The sequence below is a fragment of the Heterocephalus glaber genome, unplaced genomic scaffold (assembly GCF_053883595.1).
Source record: "Heterocephalus glaber isolate CG9 unplaced genomic scaffold, H.glaber_assembly_v1.0 deba00001442, whole genome shotgun sequence".
NCBI lineage: Eukaryota > Metazoa > Chordata > Mammalia > Rodentia > Bathyergidae > Heterocephalus > Heterocephalus glaber.
The window spans coordinates 3,866,069-3,883,805 of record NW_028258296.1 but is presented as its reverse complement, the minus strand read 5'-3'; the positions used below and the strand labels follow the sequence as shown (position 1 = coordinate 3,883,805).

At 39.2% G+C, this 17,737-nt stretch overlaps 1 protein-coding gene across 7 annotated transcripts in view; it reads right to left on the bottom strand.

Annotated features, from left to right (window-relative positions):
* Positions 1 to 17,737, bottom strand: part of Lepr (leptin receptor) — a 105,171-nt gene that overhangs the window by 22,343 nt on the left and 65,091 nt on the right. For 6 of the 7 annotated variants that reach the window (XM_087212860.1, XM_087212861.1, XM_013070994.3 and 3 more), the window contains 10 exons: positions 15,426 to 15,716; positions 15,152 to 15,269; positions 12,669 to 12,868; positions 9,448 to 9,596; positions 7,740 to 7,926; positions 7,577 to 7,659; positions 5,515 to 5,731; positions 3,487 to 3,669; positions 2,054 to 2,149; positions 929 to 1,031 (listed from right to left, as the gene is read on the bottom strand). In XM_087212860.1, the coding sequence (XP_087068986.1) occupies positions 929 to 1,031; positions 2,054 to 2,149; positions 3,487 to 3,669; positions 5,515 to 5,731; positions 7,577 to 7,659; positions 7,740 to 7,926; positions 9,448 to 9,596; positions 12,669 to 12,868; positions 15,152 to 15,269; positions 15,426 to 15,716 (1,627 nt within the window). The remainder of the gene's footprint in view (positions 1 to 928; positions 1,032 to 2,053; positions 2,150 to 3,486; positions 3,670 to 5,514; positions 5,732 to 7,576; positions 7,660 to 7,739; positions 7,927 to 9,447; positions 9,597 to 12,668; positions 12,869 to 15,151; positions 15,270 to 15,425; positions 15,717 to 17,737) is intronic. The other variant, XM_087212862.1, reaches the window with a different exon arrangement.

Genomic DNA, 17,737 nt, shown 5'->3' with positions numbered 1-17,737 from the left:
TAGAATCACACAAAAAATGCATACTGACAATATTAATAGTTAATGAATGTACATTAGAGAAATTAGTCCATCAGACCAGTTAACCTCTGTAGGATCAGATTCGTTTTTACATTCGGTCCCAAGATGAGTTCTGCCAAATTTCCCTCTAGTTATCATAATAAAATAGCCCATTTTTATTGAAAGCTGTGTGGCAGGCACGGTGCTACCTCTTGCATAGTTAAAAAATATTGAAAATGGTCATCATGTGAGTGTCAGACACACAGCCCATCCTCTCACGTGACTAAAAACTAAAAGTCAGACCCTACAAACTTCTTTTCCTCTTTTTTGCTAGAAGACAAACATCTCCACAGACATGGATGTTTGAAATCGCCTCACTGGTCTGAGCTTCTTGGCACAGAGAAAGAGATGGCACCCTGGGTCCATCCTGGAACTACGGCCAGGCAGACGGAGCCTGCACTGCCGCTCTTCTACAGCAGCTCCTGCTGGTCAGAAACGAACCAGCTGCACCAGGCCACCACTGAAAGTCCATTTCGAAAGGCCCATGACTGCCCGTAGAAGCCTCAACCACTTTACACCCAAGAGCACGCTGCCAGGACTTCCCGCCGTCCTGTGTGTCGTTCCTGAACTATGTGGAGTGTGAGGTGCAGGGGCTTCCTTGGAGTTATGATGCCCTATCAAAAAGACTTCTCAGTGGCACCGCGCCTGCCTCACAAGCGCAAGGTCCTGAGTTCAATCTCCAGTACCACAAAAAAAAAAAGGAAAGTCATCTCCTGAGAATGGCCTTCTCCTTTTTACGCTACATTAAGTGTACATGGAGTGCACATAAAAACATTTTAGTACGATAATACTCATGATTTGGGCTTTATATCTAGATTTAAATATGTTTACGAGGTTTTGCCATAAGGATTCTTGGCACCAAGAACCATACCTTTGGTGTGATATTAACAGTGTTCCCAGCAATAAGACAGAAGAGGAAATAATTATCGGCACAATGACATATAGACCTGCATCATTCTGGTGTTTTTCATCAACTGAAAAAGAAAGACAATTCATACAACTCAAGCTTCAGGAAATACTAATTTCCTTCTATATCAAAAACTATGTAGACTTTTTTCTGGTTTCATCATAAATCAGCATTTTCTTCAAAACTATAAAAATAAAGAGGAAGATAAAACTATATTATGTTCATATACTTCAAATTTAACAAAAGAGCTTTTTAAAATTCTCTGTCAAATGTCTCCACCTGATCAACTCACACGCAGTGAGTCGAAATGCCAAGTTAGGATGAAGACGCCCACCTACAACACCTGCCAGTCTCTACCTTGTGCACTCCAGGCACATGGGGAACTGCCTGCTCACTCCCTGGGGCCTTTGCACATGCTGTCCTTTAGCCTGAAGTCCTTGCCCTTTTGTATCCAGGGCTTTCCTCAAATATCAGCTCCACAAAAAGACCACTTCTGGCCATCCTGATGAAAATATCATGTTTTAACTCCATCTCTTCATCTTACTCTTCTTTTCCTTCATGGAATTTATTTCTACCTGATGTTATATTCTACATAATTTACTTATTGCCCCTCAATCCCATTAGAATATTGGAGTTTGTTTGTTTGCTTTTTAGAATATTGGAGTTTAAGAGAGACTTATTTGCCATTCGATCTCCAGTTTTTAGAACAATGCTCTATAAATGCTTTTTGAAAAATATGCAAATAATCTCTAAAATTATTTTTATTCTAGAAAGAGAGAAGACAGTTCACTCTTGAAGCTACATTATTGACTTGCTTGAATTTGAAGACAATTTAAAAACCAGTATCAAAATTTGGCACTCCATATCCAGTAACAAGAGGAAATAACAAGAGGCCCAGGGAGTTTTTTCCAGTATTATTTTTAGAGGAAACAATATTTCTTTCTGATCCACCCTCTGACACATCTACACATATAAGGCTGTGAACTCTTCCATGATTCCATAAAAAATAATAATCCAATGGCAATATTACTTCTAACAAATTAGAAAATACATATCGGGGTAAAAGGAAACTAAATGTAAAATTTTTACCTTTGGTGAAGCCATTAATTATCTTTGGTTTCCCCACTCCTTCTGAAAATACTGGGTACAGACTGAACTGATACTTTTCAATGGGGATAAAATAATCTGAGGGGAAAAATACAGCAAGAGCTCATTTATTTAACCACTACTCAGTGGAACCTGCATATTAAAATGTATGCAAACACAGAAATGTGTTGTTGTTTAGGGACCAAATTGATGATTGAGGTAGCTGCAAACCTAAACAAAGCTTTCCAGTCTCTAGCAACGGTAATAGTTTTCCACATGATTTTTCAAAAATTTAACCCAGATCTAGAAGAGCATAGTTTTTTCAGTCATGTTCCTCATATAACCAATCTGTTCAAGTTCAGGATGTATGGGCTTTTTCCTTCCCTTGTTTCCTTCTCCAGGACACCACGGCCCCTTCTCTCCCTTGTCCTCCACGTAGACAATATTACCTTTCTATAGGAGTTTGACTTATTACTTAGTTTCCCCATTCAAGGTATCTGACACACTAAAGTCTCATGAACTCCCATGCAAAGAAGAGTCTTCCTGCAACACTTAGGGGTCTAGCTGCAGGGAAAATGACCGTCCCCATAGCAAAGCTCAAAACAGATCTAGCAATGCCTTTTCCAGATGCTAATAATATAGAAATATTATTCCAGAGAGGCAGATCTCTTGAAGTCTAACTTCTATATCCTCATGGTTCAAAGAAAGTCAGAGAAGAATGACGTAATGAATTCATCTCCATCAACAATTCATAAATAAATTTACCTGATGCTACATTTGGTCTCTGGAGTGAAGTGAAGGTATGAGTCCTCTGCATGATGTTGTGTAACAAGATCACACAACCCTTAGCTTCCCTGCTTGACTTCCTTGGCCCCCACTCTGACTTTCAGGAGCTCTGTGGTCCACTCACACTCTGCACTACTCGCCTCTTGAGATAACTGGTCTACCTCCAAGAGCGTACACTAGCCTAGGTCACCAGGTCCTAAATCTTCACACTTCGGCGCAGTGCCACCACTCATTGCTAGTGACATTATAAGTGGTTACACAGTTTGAGACAACAATTTGGCAGTCGATATTAGAAGCCATTAAAAATGGATTTAAAAAGGTGAAGTTGGAAGCAACATAAATAATCTCAAATTTAATTAAAAGTTTAAGTAGATTTTGGAGTAAAATGTGATATGACCACTTAAAATAATGGTAGAAAAGATCGGGGAGAAATACAGGACATGATATATGACTGCAACTGTATAAAATATTACAATAATAAAGGTCAAAGTAAATAAATGAAATTTTTGATATGGTACTAAGATTACAAGTATTAAGATGGTAGTATTGTCAATATTTTTGAAGTTCTCATTCATAACTACATAACTTGAGTTGATAATCTATAGTATCATATTGATTTATAAGAGAAATGTATGATATAGTAAACTTACCGTAGATATAATACTTCTTAACATTTGAAGGGATTCTAAGCCATTTAATTTCATCATCTTCATCAAGATTCTTCCATTCAATAATAAAATACATCAGATTGTAATCACTGGGTGATAGAACCCAGGAAAGAATCACACAACTGCTATTTAAAGGGTAAGCACCAAGTGACTGCAGGATATTTACTGAGGGGAAAAGAAGGAAATTTGTTTTTAAATTCAAAATTAGTGGAAATTTACTAACACTCTTGAGGATCACATAATCGACTAGCTTAGGGGCGAAGGCAGACAATTTACACAAATATAATACATGGCGAATACTTGGGCGTCATGAGTCATGTAAACAGATAGATGAAGGGATATATGATATGAGGAGGAAAGGGATTCTACCTAAAATCTAAGAAAAGGAATTTGTCAGAGAATCAAAATTGCTCTCTGCTGGAGTCCTGCACAGGCCTATCCGCCTTCCTCCCGACTCCCTCTAAGCTCTGCTCTCTCGCTGATGGGGCAATGCTTTCAAAGCACACATGTGTTCATTTTAACACGTCCTGCAGAGTCCCAAGGATGAGATTTCCAGTTCACTGAGACCCCGAGGGCCAAGTCTAGACAGACCTCTCCACCCACCGCGACCTCCACCTGAACCCTCACTGGCCTTCCTGCAGCCCCTGTCCTGTACGGACCGGATCAGACTGCTCTTCTGTTGGGGACCAGTCTCCACCCCAACTTTTTAGGGAAATTCAATTCCAACTCACACTTCAGATGATATTTTGTTCTATACCATGTCCTCGAGGTGGCTTCTCTGACCCTCAACGCCAGGTAAGTTCATTTTCTTTTCTTTTCTTTCATAAAATTGTATTCCTCTCCTGAGAACATCGATCTCAGCTTATAAATAGATTCTCACTGTCTGATGATTTGATTAATGTCTGTCTCACCTATTAGACTCTGGATGGTGCCAGCAGTATAAGGTTTCTCACGTTGAAATTTCCACCACTTAGTGGATGTAAGTGTAAAACAGTAACGAGTAACCACAAGAAGCTTACCCTGCAAGTTTAAAGTAATCATAATATAAGGCAGGGTGAAAATATCCTAGGAAAGGTAAAGCACCCTGAAATTTGAAGAAGAGGTAAGAGAGATATGTAAGTAGAAACTTCACAGAGGAAGTAACACTTGGAAAGGCCTTTACAGGTGGTAGAAATACAGGAAATTTGTATCTTCCATTAAAAATGTATACTTTGAATATATAACCCAGACTACAAACTCTTAGTGAAAGTGGTTCTCAATTCTGATTAATCAAATATGCCAAAGTTAATTTTTAAAAAGTTTATCCCTCACATTAAATGTAATTTTCAAACCTTAGCAATCAGCACACATCTATGTAACTTGTCATACTGTTACATATACATTATAAAAATATAATGTATATTACATATACATTATAAAAATACATAGTATATCACTAGTATACTATATAAAATAAATACTACAGATTTACATATACAGTGCTACCCCGGTTCACAACCTCAATTCTCCCCATGATTCTGGTCCCAAACTGAACTGGATGAGAACTGAATGAGAAGTTTTTCCACAAGGTCGACACTGACCCTAATCATTGAATTTGGTTCTCATCCAACTAGGCTTATGACCATAATGGTGGAAAGAATCAAGTTCATGAACCGATACATCACAACTGGTACCTCGGTTCACGAGCTTAATTCTTTCCACCATTCTGGTCATAGAATTTGTTCCATGATTCATTTATTTTTACAGAAAGAGAAATGTTGATCTACAACCTCCACTGCTCTAAAAGATTAGATACACTAGAGCTTTCTCGTTTATTATAATACCATTTCAATAGTGTTTTACCACATGAGCACAATCGATGTACAAGGTCCTTTGTTATTTTTCATACAAAGAAGAAATGAAGGAGGGAAGAGAATCTCGGGCTGCCTGGAGAGTAACCAGAGCAGGAAGGCTCTGCAGGGGTTAAACACTGAAAGCGGCAACAGATTGCCCCTCGGCGCCTCTTCTTACCTTCGCTCATGGGCCATGAGAACGTGAGGTTCAAATTGGCAAGGGAAGCCCCAAGGGAATTGATGGCCAGAATCGTCACGGTGTGGGCCTGCTCCGTCCACAGGAAAGTGAGCTGGGTCTGGTTCCCCGCATCCTCTGACCATGTTGCGTTGTGGGAAGTCCAGTGCTTCACCACGTATCTCCTCACGCTGCACAGAGAGTCGTTTTTCATCAGGGGCTGTGGAAAACAACACAGGGGAACCTCGAGTTACGGGCGAACTCAGCTTTCCCTTCGGGGCTTTTTTCTTGAGGCCCAGAAAATAAAGCAAGAACAACTGTACCCTTGAAGATGATGAAGTAAGCTCACCATCAGGACACTTTTCTACCAAGAAGGTGCACGCTCATTTTGAAGAAACAAAGACTGACAAGGAGGAGCAGAGGCCCCCATCTAAGAAGCAACCAAGGCCTTGCTCCCCAATGCTGCCCGGAGAGTCGAAAGGAAGCGGAGAGGAGGAGAGCTTCACCCTGGCACCTCCCAGCTTCCTAGGACAGTTTTGTTGGGGGCATGAGAGAGGGAGGCCGCACCCTGCATCGGAGGGCCGTCACTACAGCTGGGAGATGATAAATAAAAAAGGAAAAGCTGTGTCAACTAAGTTCTCCTCGTGGCTGCCCTAACCCTGACTCAGGGGCACTGGGCTACCTGTCCCTCACTTAGACTGGCAGGCCTCTGGACCTGGTGTCCCGGAAGTAAAACAAAGGAAGAGAAAAGATCCTGTTGGGAAAGATGGTGGTGCAGAATTTCTCCTCTCAATACAGGGATTGAATCCAGGGCCTTCACACTGATCTACATCCCCAGCCCTTTTTTACTTTTTGAGACAGGGTCTTGCTAAGTTGCTAAACTGCGCAGCCTGGGCTTGAACTTATGATCCCTCCTGCCTCAGCCTCCCAAAGTGCTGGGATGACAGGCGTGCACCACTCTTATGCCCGGTGAGATGGCTATTTCTCCTTCAGCAGAGCCTCCTTCCTCAGGGAGTTCAGCTCCCCAATCTGTCTCTCAGAACGCAGATGCTGAATTCCCTGGGAGACACAGACGTTACAGGTCCTTGGAATAAGTAAGTGCTTCATAAATATCAGTGGCAGTTCTTTGTTTTTGTTTTGTTTTTTTTTGGTACTGGGAATCAAACTCAGGACCTTGTGCTTGCCAGGCAGGTGGCAGAACCATTGAGCAGAATCCCAGGCCCTCAGTGGCAGTTCTTAACGCTAACATTACATTATAAATACTGAAATGGAAAACTGCCTAGAAATCACATTACTTATTAACCACCTGAAATCATATAGTAAATGGATTTACAAACTAAATGTACATAAACTCTTATATACCCCAATTTTACACAGGGATTAGATTTAGATGAGGAAATTATTTTCAAACATGTATTAATTCACTGTTGGGTACTTCTAAGAATGAATTTCACATTAAAATTTAGAGTGACAAATATCCTTGTACTTCATGTGTTCTATTCCCAAATCACTCTCAGAGCTGCCATCTATTGATCAAATGATCTATTCACTTGGGATAGAAATCAACTCCTTTGGTAGAAAGAATACTCTGAAATTTCCAGGTTGAATACATTTACGGAAATACCCATTATTCATATGCTATCCTATGGACAGAATTAGTCTCTTGTTTTAGATGGTCTTGCAGTGCGAAGGCAAGGCACGTTTATGTTCTTCAGAATTAATATGAATAAAGCTTGGACCTCAAGAAACACTAAATATCATCTGATCCAATCTCACACTTATCCAAATGGAGAAAATGAGCCTCAAAGCGTCTAAGTGACTCTGTCAAAATAATAACACCCTAATTATAGCAGACTAAACTGACACGAGAATTGAAGCCTCCATCTGCATGCCAATGCCCCAGCCACTACACTCTTGGTTCTGCAATCCCACCTGAGAATGAACTAAAGTACAGGACTGCGGATTGTTCTGAGAGGTTAACGGCGATGACCGGATTATGAATGATGAATCAGACCTAGCAAGAGCACAGAAGTAAAACTTAACAATAGCATAAAAACAGGCACACCTTCCAAAGCAAGGTGATATTTCGCTCTCTGTTAGTAATATCTCCATTAATTCTTCTCCAAAACTCAGGTCCTCTCACGGGAACTGTAAAAGGACAAGAAGACCAAGCTATAGAAGCAGATTTGGAAGTAGCATTTTCAGGCGCTTTTGAAGCACGCTCTTACGCAGTGTAAGGCACAAGGCGTGCAGACCTCTGACGTCCGTGACCGCAGTGTGCGCTGGGCTGCTCCAGTTGCTCCAGTAACCCAGCCCGTCCAGCCTCCTGCAGCGCACCTGCACAGCGTGCACTGCGCACGGATCTCGCACGGGGACACTGGCAGACCTCGACTTTGCGTCATCCACCTCGTGCGTCTGCAAAGGACCACAAATTAGGTCGATCACGACATCTGCCTGCAGAGGCTGGAGTGCATTTTGTTTCAAACTTGAACACTACTTCAGAACTATGAGAGAACTGACTGTGTTACCTGGCTTCAGGAAGAGTCATGGTAATCATCTCTGAGCGTTAGCACCTTCGAGTCAAGGATTTCTCTGATTCTTTTTTATTTTTGCTTAAATTCTTTTATTGGTACATTTTAGGTATACAATACGTTTACATTTATCATTGGGTGCTTGTACCTGAACATGATGAATCTTGGTTCTTATTTTTTCCCCATTACCTGTGCATCCTTCACCCCCTCCACCTTTTCCTATTTACAGAGACTTTGTTTTCATTTTTTTCTTTTCTCATAATTTTTCCTTTCCCTTCTTTCCTTTCCCCTTCCCCTCCCACTTCCCCTACCCCTTCGGACCTTTTCTTCCTATTTCACATTATCAATTATTCGTTTTAATCTTTATTTACACTTTCTTGATATTGCCAATGAAAAGACTTTGGATCGCTTCACTTGCAACTTCATTTCCCAGGCACTCTCTTGTCCTGTTACTAACCCTCGCCCTCTTACCCCCTATCCACCAAGACTTGTGAGAATTTACTTAGTGGTTAGATAGGCCCTCTACAGACACTCACTGATACTGTTTCCCTCACTAAACAGGTAAATGATCGCATTCTTTTGTTTGTTTGTGCATTGATTTATTTATAAGTGGTATGGTGGATCAAACCCAGGGCGATCTCTTCCACTGAGCTACATACTCTTCCCTTTTTATCTTCAGACAGGGTCTTGCTATGTCACCTAGGTTGCCCTCGAACTTGGAATCCTCCTGCCCCTGCCTTTTGAGTAGCTAAGATTACAGGCATGCACCACCACACCCGACTCCACACTCATTTGACCTGAAATCACTGTGATCGACTGACATAACTTGGGCTCCTGACAGTTTTAGGTGTTTGCAGCCTGCTGTCACAAAACTGACACAGAAAGCCGTCATGTGCACAAGTGCCACTAAGGTTGTGATTCTGGTTGTTTGATTAAAACAGCTTCTTTCAAAATGTACTCCACTGAACACATGTGCACCTCAGCACATTAGCAGATGTTAAAAGAATTCCTTGGATAAATGAGGTTGGGAAATATGGGGTGAGCTAATAAAGCCACAAATGTTTCCTAAGTTAGGATCTCTCCAAACCTTTACAAGGTGATATACCACAGCTCCCACCATGAAGAGACGGTGGTGCCAGTCTCCTGAAGGGACTTAGCCACGCGATCTTTCTGAGAGGGACATTTTATGAGGCTGGTGTTCTTTAAGCATTATGTTGGGAAACAGTGGATCAAGAGATTTTGTTCTTAAAAGAGTTAGACTTTGAAGAATCAAATTAATGACAACACAGAATACAGCAGGATATATTTTGTGCAAGTAAGAACAACATGGTGTGCAATAAAACTCTTAAATATGATGAGAAACAGCATTTAGTTAGTCAGGGTAAAGAAATGTAGAGTAAGGTACCTTCCATTGTATTTCCTTTCCACGTAAGCCATAGCGAATCTGGAACTGAAGCTTATTCTCTGGAAAGACTGGCTTTTCCCAAGATATTTTCAATAATCCAATATTTGCAGTAATTTCTGCTTTAACACTGGATGGAGGCAGTGGTTTCACTAGAAATTTTTAAAATGGTATTATGGAATAGTCATTGAAAGCAATATGCTTAACACTGTTACGTTTCATACTTCGCATTAATAAAACAATATAGTTTTCAAAAGTTTCTCATTCATTACCACATCTGATCCCCTGTAACGTTACATGATGTATAAGAAAGGGAATATCCTATTTTGCAAACAAAGAAGATGAAAAAAAGCACCAGATTCTCTATGTCATTCTACAGATTAATACAAATGCCTGATCAGAAATTGAGTCATTGACCCCGTGCAAAAAGCCAACACACCAAACACACAGTAAACATCAACAAGCAAACTAGGGTCTGCATGGAGCTCCGATTTGAGGCAAAAAATCACACCCTGCATAAGTTTCCAATTGGGCGAGTTTCAGATTCTTCTTCATTATTAATTATTTCTATGCTAAGGCCACAGTCAGAGGTAGTTTCTCAGAGCAAAACTTTGGTTTTCTATAGGCTGAAGAACAGGCTTTTAATAACCAGAAAAACAGTCAGAAATGACCTGAATAGCAAGTGATTTTTTTAGACAACAGCTTTTAAAAATACAAACTTATAAGCAAGATACATGTAAATTATAATGTTAAAAAAAATAGAAATGTGAAGAAAAAAGCTATCTTGTTCTCTTTTCACCTTTTTACATTGCTGTTTCCAGAGCTAAAGTAGAAACCTTAGCATAGGCATATACCCACTCCGCACATTTCCCCAGGTTATTAGTTGTCACTTTGAGGACTACTCTTTAAGGACAAAGGACAATAAGGACACCTGACATATTTGAAACAAAAGCCTAGAAGCTCTAGCACAACACAAGCCACTGGAGCACCCGGCCTCTACTCCAAGTGTCACCTTCGAAATGCCGAGTGTGTTCCCCAGTCTGTCTTCGTTACCACAACAAGAAGGCACAGGGTTAGCTGGTATGCCGAAAAACTTGTTAAAAAATCTAATACTATACTTTCATGCTACCTGGTGAAGAGCTTTTCTCCTGAAAACATCTCCTCCGAAACCAGTGCATATCGGATCCCCCCCACACCTGCCCACGACCCACACCCACTGAGGGGATGCCTGATCAGGATTGAGGCTGGAAAGCCTCTCTTCTTGGAATTACCCTGCAGGTCACCTCTGCCAGTGGACAATATCAAGTGCAAGATGTCCCACGGCCACAGTGGCAGAGAGGAAAGCCAGTGGGCAAAGGGAAGAACGCACCCAGCCCACCAAAACAAGCAGAAACACCTAAACGACCCAAGCTGGAACTAATACTAAATAGAAGACATGATGCATAGGAAGACTGACAGAGCTGGCAGCACAAGTTCTGGTCTGCTTTCTTGGACTCCGTATGTTATTACGAGGCACACACAGGGAGGAGACTGTGGTGGACTGGCGCAACGTGGGTGTTTGCTGTCAGTAATTCCCTCCTCCCCAAGTCTCACTTTCTACACAAAACCACTGTGTGAAAGTGTAGCACTGCTCCTGTTGGTACAGCATTGTTTAAATCACTTTTTTAAAAAAATAGTGAACACTAATACTTTAGACTGCTCATACAAGAACACCTAAAATTTCTCATTAATATATAGATCCACGTGATTATTCAATTCTTCATTTTCAAAGCAGGTATTATCACCAACCCAGTAAGATGATGAATATTTTTTTATTTAGAATAGAGAATTTCTTTTCAAGAAAGGAAGTATCAACCTCAAGAGGTGATAAAAAGTTAAATATGTGATTGTACTCATCTGAATGATATGGATATATTCAGTAGCTACTCAGTTTGCAGGAAGTGCTCTTCGAACTGCAATTGTTGATGGGAACTGTCCACATTTTAAGGGTGGTAGAGAGTATTCGTGTGACGGACTAGTCCAAGTTCACAAAGCCAGTACGAGGTGGAGCTGGGATTGGATTTGTAAGTTCAATTTCCACACTGTTTTCTATTGCAAAGGCAACATAAGCCCAATTTAAACCTTCATTTTAGTTTTGAAAAGCAAACCATCAAAGGTTATTCAGATAGAATGTACTACTGAGTCCATGTCGCATTTGTCACATATAACATATGTGTTACAGGTGTGTGTGGATAGGGTAGGCGTTTTTCTGGCTATCCTAGGATACTTAGTACCAGAAAAGTACCACTTGCAACAAAACCCCTTAGAATGAAATTATACAGAGGAGGAGAGAATTAATTGACTGGAATGTTATCTTGAAAAAGAAACCTAGTAATTAAAACAAGTTTAACCTACACTTAACAAAATGTAGTTTTAATTCAAATGTGTATTAACTGAAAAAATAATGAATAAAATATTGATTTTTGCCATAGTTTCTAACAAAACAGAATTCAGCACCAAAAGATGGTCTTAACTTCCATTGTATGATTATAAATGGGTCATTTCTCAAAGATTTCACAATGATATTAGAGGGACACATCAAATTTCTCAAGAGCTCTGAATCCTTGGAAATCAAAACACTTTTTGAAAAGTATGTTTTAAGTATTCATGATGGATTTTATTATCTTTGCCTGTTTACTCCACTTCAAATATTTTGAATGCTTGTTTTTCAGCCTCACAAATCAAAGGCTTGGGTTATGATCGCTCAGATTATAAAAACCCTTAGAATATCCAAGTTAAACTTCTGGATTAAAAATACCAAATGTTTTCATAAATACACTGGAACCAAAACATGTAAAATCGTATATTGTTTACAAGAAAATTATTAAAACATTTTATTTACAATCTCCCAACCAATTCATCAAGTAGCATGTTGAAAACATTCTAACTTGAATAAGTATACTGTAAATAATATAAATTAAACTGAAAGCTATAAAACCTTCTGTGGGTGATCTCAATTCCATTGTAAATGGAAACATTTTTTTCAAAATCTAGCATGATCAGAAAAATGGCAAGTACAATATTAACCCTAAATCAATCTAGATCCAAACATGCCAGTAAAAATGCAGCTAGAGCTGGGGGTGTGACTCAGTGGTAGCATTCTCCCCGAGCATGCCCAGGACCCTGCTTCAATTCCCAGATCTGCAAGCTTAGCAAATCCCAGCACGCAGCCCAGTGTGACGCACCTACAGAGTCCGGGAGCACACACATCGGTGGAGAGTCCAGGGAACCTAAAGAGTGAGTGATCCGAATCCACATTGTGTAGCCAGATAACAGAAATATGGGCTTGAAAATGCATTCATAAAAGCCATCCCGCTGCAAATGACAATCTTTCGGTTCCGATACTGGAGAGATAGATGGACTATCAGAACAATACAGGCTGCTCCTGAAAAGATACAAAAATAGACAATAAATATATCACATCAACAAAGCATCAAAATATTTCAGAACTGATTTCTTATTTAAAAGAGTTTTGCTCCATCTAATAACAGATGTTATTACTAGAGAGGCATTCTTGAATTCCTAATCTTACGTCTTTGCACAGAAACACATAGTACCTCCTATGAAATATTTTATTAGACACTAAATAGGGTTGCAAGTGAAATAAATGCTCTAACGAGGATATAATGCCATTAGAGACAGAGCCCACACTACTTTAAATTTACGCTAATATTACATACTGGAGATACAATTTTAAAAATATGAATCAAAAGTAGTAATGGGGGATTCCAGGGATTAAACGAAAACAAATTCCTCACACTTTAATACAGGGGATTAAATTTCACTACAAATTGAGAATGTAACTGACAGTGAATTATAGCTTTACTGACAGTATCCTAATATTTTAATATAACTAAAATAATATCAATTCTTGATACATCCACAAATCATGTAGGAGAGTATCATACTCATTTTCTCAGAAAAGAAAATTAAGAAAAATATTTTGAATCCCAACCAACATTCCAGCTCAGAATATACAAAGTATTTCTCCTCTTTGAAACAACTCTTCTATCACTATTTTCTCTGAGTATAGTATTTAATTAGTGAAAGTAGCAAATACTCTTTCCACAGGAATGGGTGGGAAGAAATGAGAAGGAAAAAAAATCTATACTCTCTCATTTCTTGTTTTTGTAATTTTTTTATTTCGTCAAGATTTCCATGCATGTACGTGTGTGGCATGTGTGTGTGTGTGTGTGTGTGTGTGTGTGTGTTGGAATAAGAAATGTGAATGGGAAAATGAAAACGATGGATAGGAATCATCACTGGACAGAAAACGAGACTGATGAAGAAGCATAAAATTGTTCCCAAGGAACCAAATGATTAGCATCATGGCAGCCATGATCATTTGTTGAATGTTGTCCAGTAGTTGTATCACTTAATTATAATTATGTGGAATATATCATTAATTCTCATACAAATGCTGTAAGTGCTCTCTATTCTTCTCTCCATTTTACAGCCAAAGAAACTGAGGTTAAGAAACTCAGGTTGTCTGCAGCTAGTTTCATAGTTACTCTGTGTATGTGAGTCAGGTAATTAGTCACACACAGGGATTACATGAGAGTCTACAAACTTCTCCTTAGTGTGAAAACACATAGAAAGCACAGGAAGATGGATTATAAAAGTAACATTTGTTTTAAATGCATTGATTCTTAAATCTCCATCTAAAGGAGAATAAAGGCAGTAACAGCCCCATTTTTCTAACACTGTGCTAAATAAGAGTACGCTTATAGCACTAGGAATAAAATTCAGATCTCAGTATTTGAGGAAGGCAATTTATTTTTCAAGTTGAAATTTTAGATTTTAAGAACAAATGAGTATATTATACAAATGAAGCTCCCCAGTACAAATAAAAACAAGACACAGAATAGTGCTTAAGAGCCATACATATTCTTGAAAACTACTGAGGAATATTTTAAAAATAAAAATTTATCTGCCTTCTAATCAAGGGTGACATCCTTTTAGATAACACACTTTATAGAGATAAGAACAAAAGCTATGCGAAGATGTCTTAAATATTTATAAAACAAAGATAAAATTAAACACATATTTCTCTTTATTGGCACACATGACTGTATTAAGTATTTATTTCTTAGATAATCTCATCTAGTTTGAAAAAACCGTTCATCTTGTTTCTCTGAATCTTTTCATCGTTCTCTTTTCTCTGAAATATTAATCTTCACCCAAACATTTAATACGTTTTTTTTTTTAGTGACCATTTAATACTTTTTTTTTTTTTTTTGTACTGGGGATTGAACTCGGGTCTTTCTGCTTGCGAGGCAGGCGGCTGAACCACTGAGCTAAATCCCCAGCGACCATTTAATACTTTTTAAATCCTCCTACATTCTACTCTAGTCCACTGTCTAAGTCAAATTAAAATGTCTGTAAACCAACTTTTTCTATATGTCATCCAAGAGTTAAAATGCAATTATAGGAAACAGATTTGTTGTCAGAAAAGATAATTTGAAATAAAAACAAATTATAATTATTTTAAACCTCGGGTATGAATGTTTTTCAAGGATCGCCCATTTCTCACAAATTTCCCATTTAACATTTTACCTTCTGCTTTCAGAAACACAATCTACAAGGCTACTGCTGTAGCAATGTTTCTAAAGCAAATGTTTTCCTCACCATGCACACAGGAAGACTGAGCAGCACAAACAGTTCGTACCTGTAATATCTCAACTGCCAGGAGCTCCCCACGAGGGATTGCATTGGGTTGGCTGGCCATCTGCAAGTCATTTTAGTTAAGTACCCATCAGTTTCACATGATATATTGATATTGACATCTATTTAAAACACATTAAAATATTAATGTAAAGTAAAAGCACCAATCATTTTTAATGAAAACTTTTTCCTGACATCTTTAATAGGACTCTAAGTAGAGGGTCCATCATGAAAGTTGAATGTGTGTGGCAAAGTGAACAAAACCTCAGAATTCTTACCAATCACATACAACTCGGCGTAGCGACGGTGGCACTGGTGCTGTTGGCAACAGTACACGGCATCGTAGGTGAACTCGTCCCGAGGTCTGGTCGCTCTCAGGTCCAGGAAAGTCACTTTGCTAACATGGTCACTCACCACATCGTACTGGCTTGGAGGAATTTCCTCAGCTAAATTCACCCACCAAACGATCTCTTGTGAGGAAACAATCGTGTTTTCATTTTTATAGATACAGTGAAAGGAAACGTTAGACCCAGCGCTTGTGAGAATTTTAGGTGGAAAGTATATGACATCTGTAATGAGAGGAGAGAAAGGCAGGCGATCAGGTGAAGAAATGAAACATCATGCAAGCAACCTGCCCCGGGGACAAAAGATTCACCACATTCCAGCATGCCAGGGTTACACTGCCAAAATAAAACACATGCACCAAAAAACTGGAAACTCTGTCTCGGCTATTGGTGAACAGTTAGCATCGCAAGAACTCCACCCCTCAAGTGGATGGAGATGACCCAGGATCCCGTTTCTGCTGTCCTCTAAGCACACTGGGTTATTCAACACAAGATATGTGTTCATCAGTACCTGTCACTTGCTAACTGAGAGGAGAGAATCAGCAAACGTGAAATGTGGCTTAGTTCCACAATGACATAAACCTCTCTCTAAGTCTCAGGGAAACACAGCATGGGTTCTTAGAGCAAAGCACTCCAAGACAAAATTCTGACTAGAAAGGGGCTGCGGAGCTGTTGCTATTGTCTTGTGTGGATATATGAAGTTTTCAAATAAACATGTAAAGTAGAGAAATGAGATAAAAATAAATAGGAAATGTCATATGAATAATGTACCCATATATGAAGCAGGGAAAACCCTAAATACTCATCTGTGATACCATTCTGAGTTATCTGATGCCAGCATCCTGTGATGGAGGACAGGGGAATCAGTCATTTCCTAAAACCTGATTTTTAATGCTTATTACATTGTTCCGTACTACTTTTTCCTATTTTACTGTTTGTTCCATACTATTCTTTCAGTCATCTATTATTAGAGTTTGCCCATTATTATCAAGGAGGAACGGGATAAAAGTAGATAATAATTTACACAGAAAGAGGTTATTTCTACCACAACATGGTATAAAATACCAGTACATCTCAACTGCACAATTTAAAGCCATTGTCTCTTGGTAGAATATGAGTAACTGTCTTCACACAGACCTCCTGAATTACCCCTAAAAACAAAACAAAAATTTTTCATTGGTTTTAAGTTTTCTCTATTCTGTAACAGCTTGCTAAACTGTATATTTACAATCCACACAAGACATTTGGGTTTTGTTGTCCTATAATCAAATAGAAACAGGAAAACTCTTAGTAGTAATTCTTTTTCTTTTTTTTTTTTTGGTACGGGGGATTGAACTCAGGACCTTGGGTTTGCAAGGCAGGCGACGGAACCAGTGAGCTAAATCTCTGGTCCAAAAAAGAGTTTTCTTTATGTCATTTAATGTCTTGTGATCAGATGAAGATGTCTGACTGAAAGACTATTCCATACTAAGAGAGACAAGTAAGTGTTACAAAGAAGATATCATCATGATTGTCATGCTAAAATGCTACCAGTGGCTCTTGATCTTAAGTACAATATATAACTGTTGTCTGTTAACATTTTACCAACCATGGTTGGTAAAATAACAGCCCTCTAACTGTGCTTTATACTTCAAAAGTCCTTGATGTTTTAACTATTATAATAGTTAAGCTCACTGCTCCTACTGAAATACTTATGTCACTGATCTTCTCTTCTGGGTGTTCAACAACTAAAGTCTGGAGACCAAACCTAGAAAGGTAACAGGGCTAAGAGGACAGCCAATATTTTGCCCCTGGCCCCTCAAGGTCAACAAAGAATCCAGGACATGAGGGAACATTTTCTACAGGATCCTACATCTTTAGTAAGTCACCCAACCTCCTGAGCAGGGAGATTGCTGGGCACCAGAGGACAAATGTACCATGTGCCAAAGGAAGATCCCAAAGAGGGAAAAATCTCCCATGCTTTCAGTGAAAGCAACATGGTCAAGCAAGGCCATGACCATCCTGATGGCTAACACTGACAGAGGAGCTGAGAAGCTCTATGCATGGTTCCAAAGTAATGCCTGAGGAGACTTAACTGACCTTGACGGATAGCAAGAGGTTCATCCTGATTGACACAGGTCTCACTTTAACTTGGTCTTAAACACCCAGCAGAAAAGAATAACCAAAAGAGGTATAAAATAATGCCATGGTCATAAAGCTAAATTTAAATAGGGGCTCCAGTCACTGACCCCTTCTGGAAGTTTCTA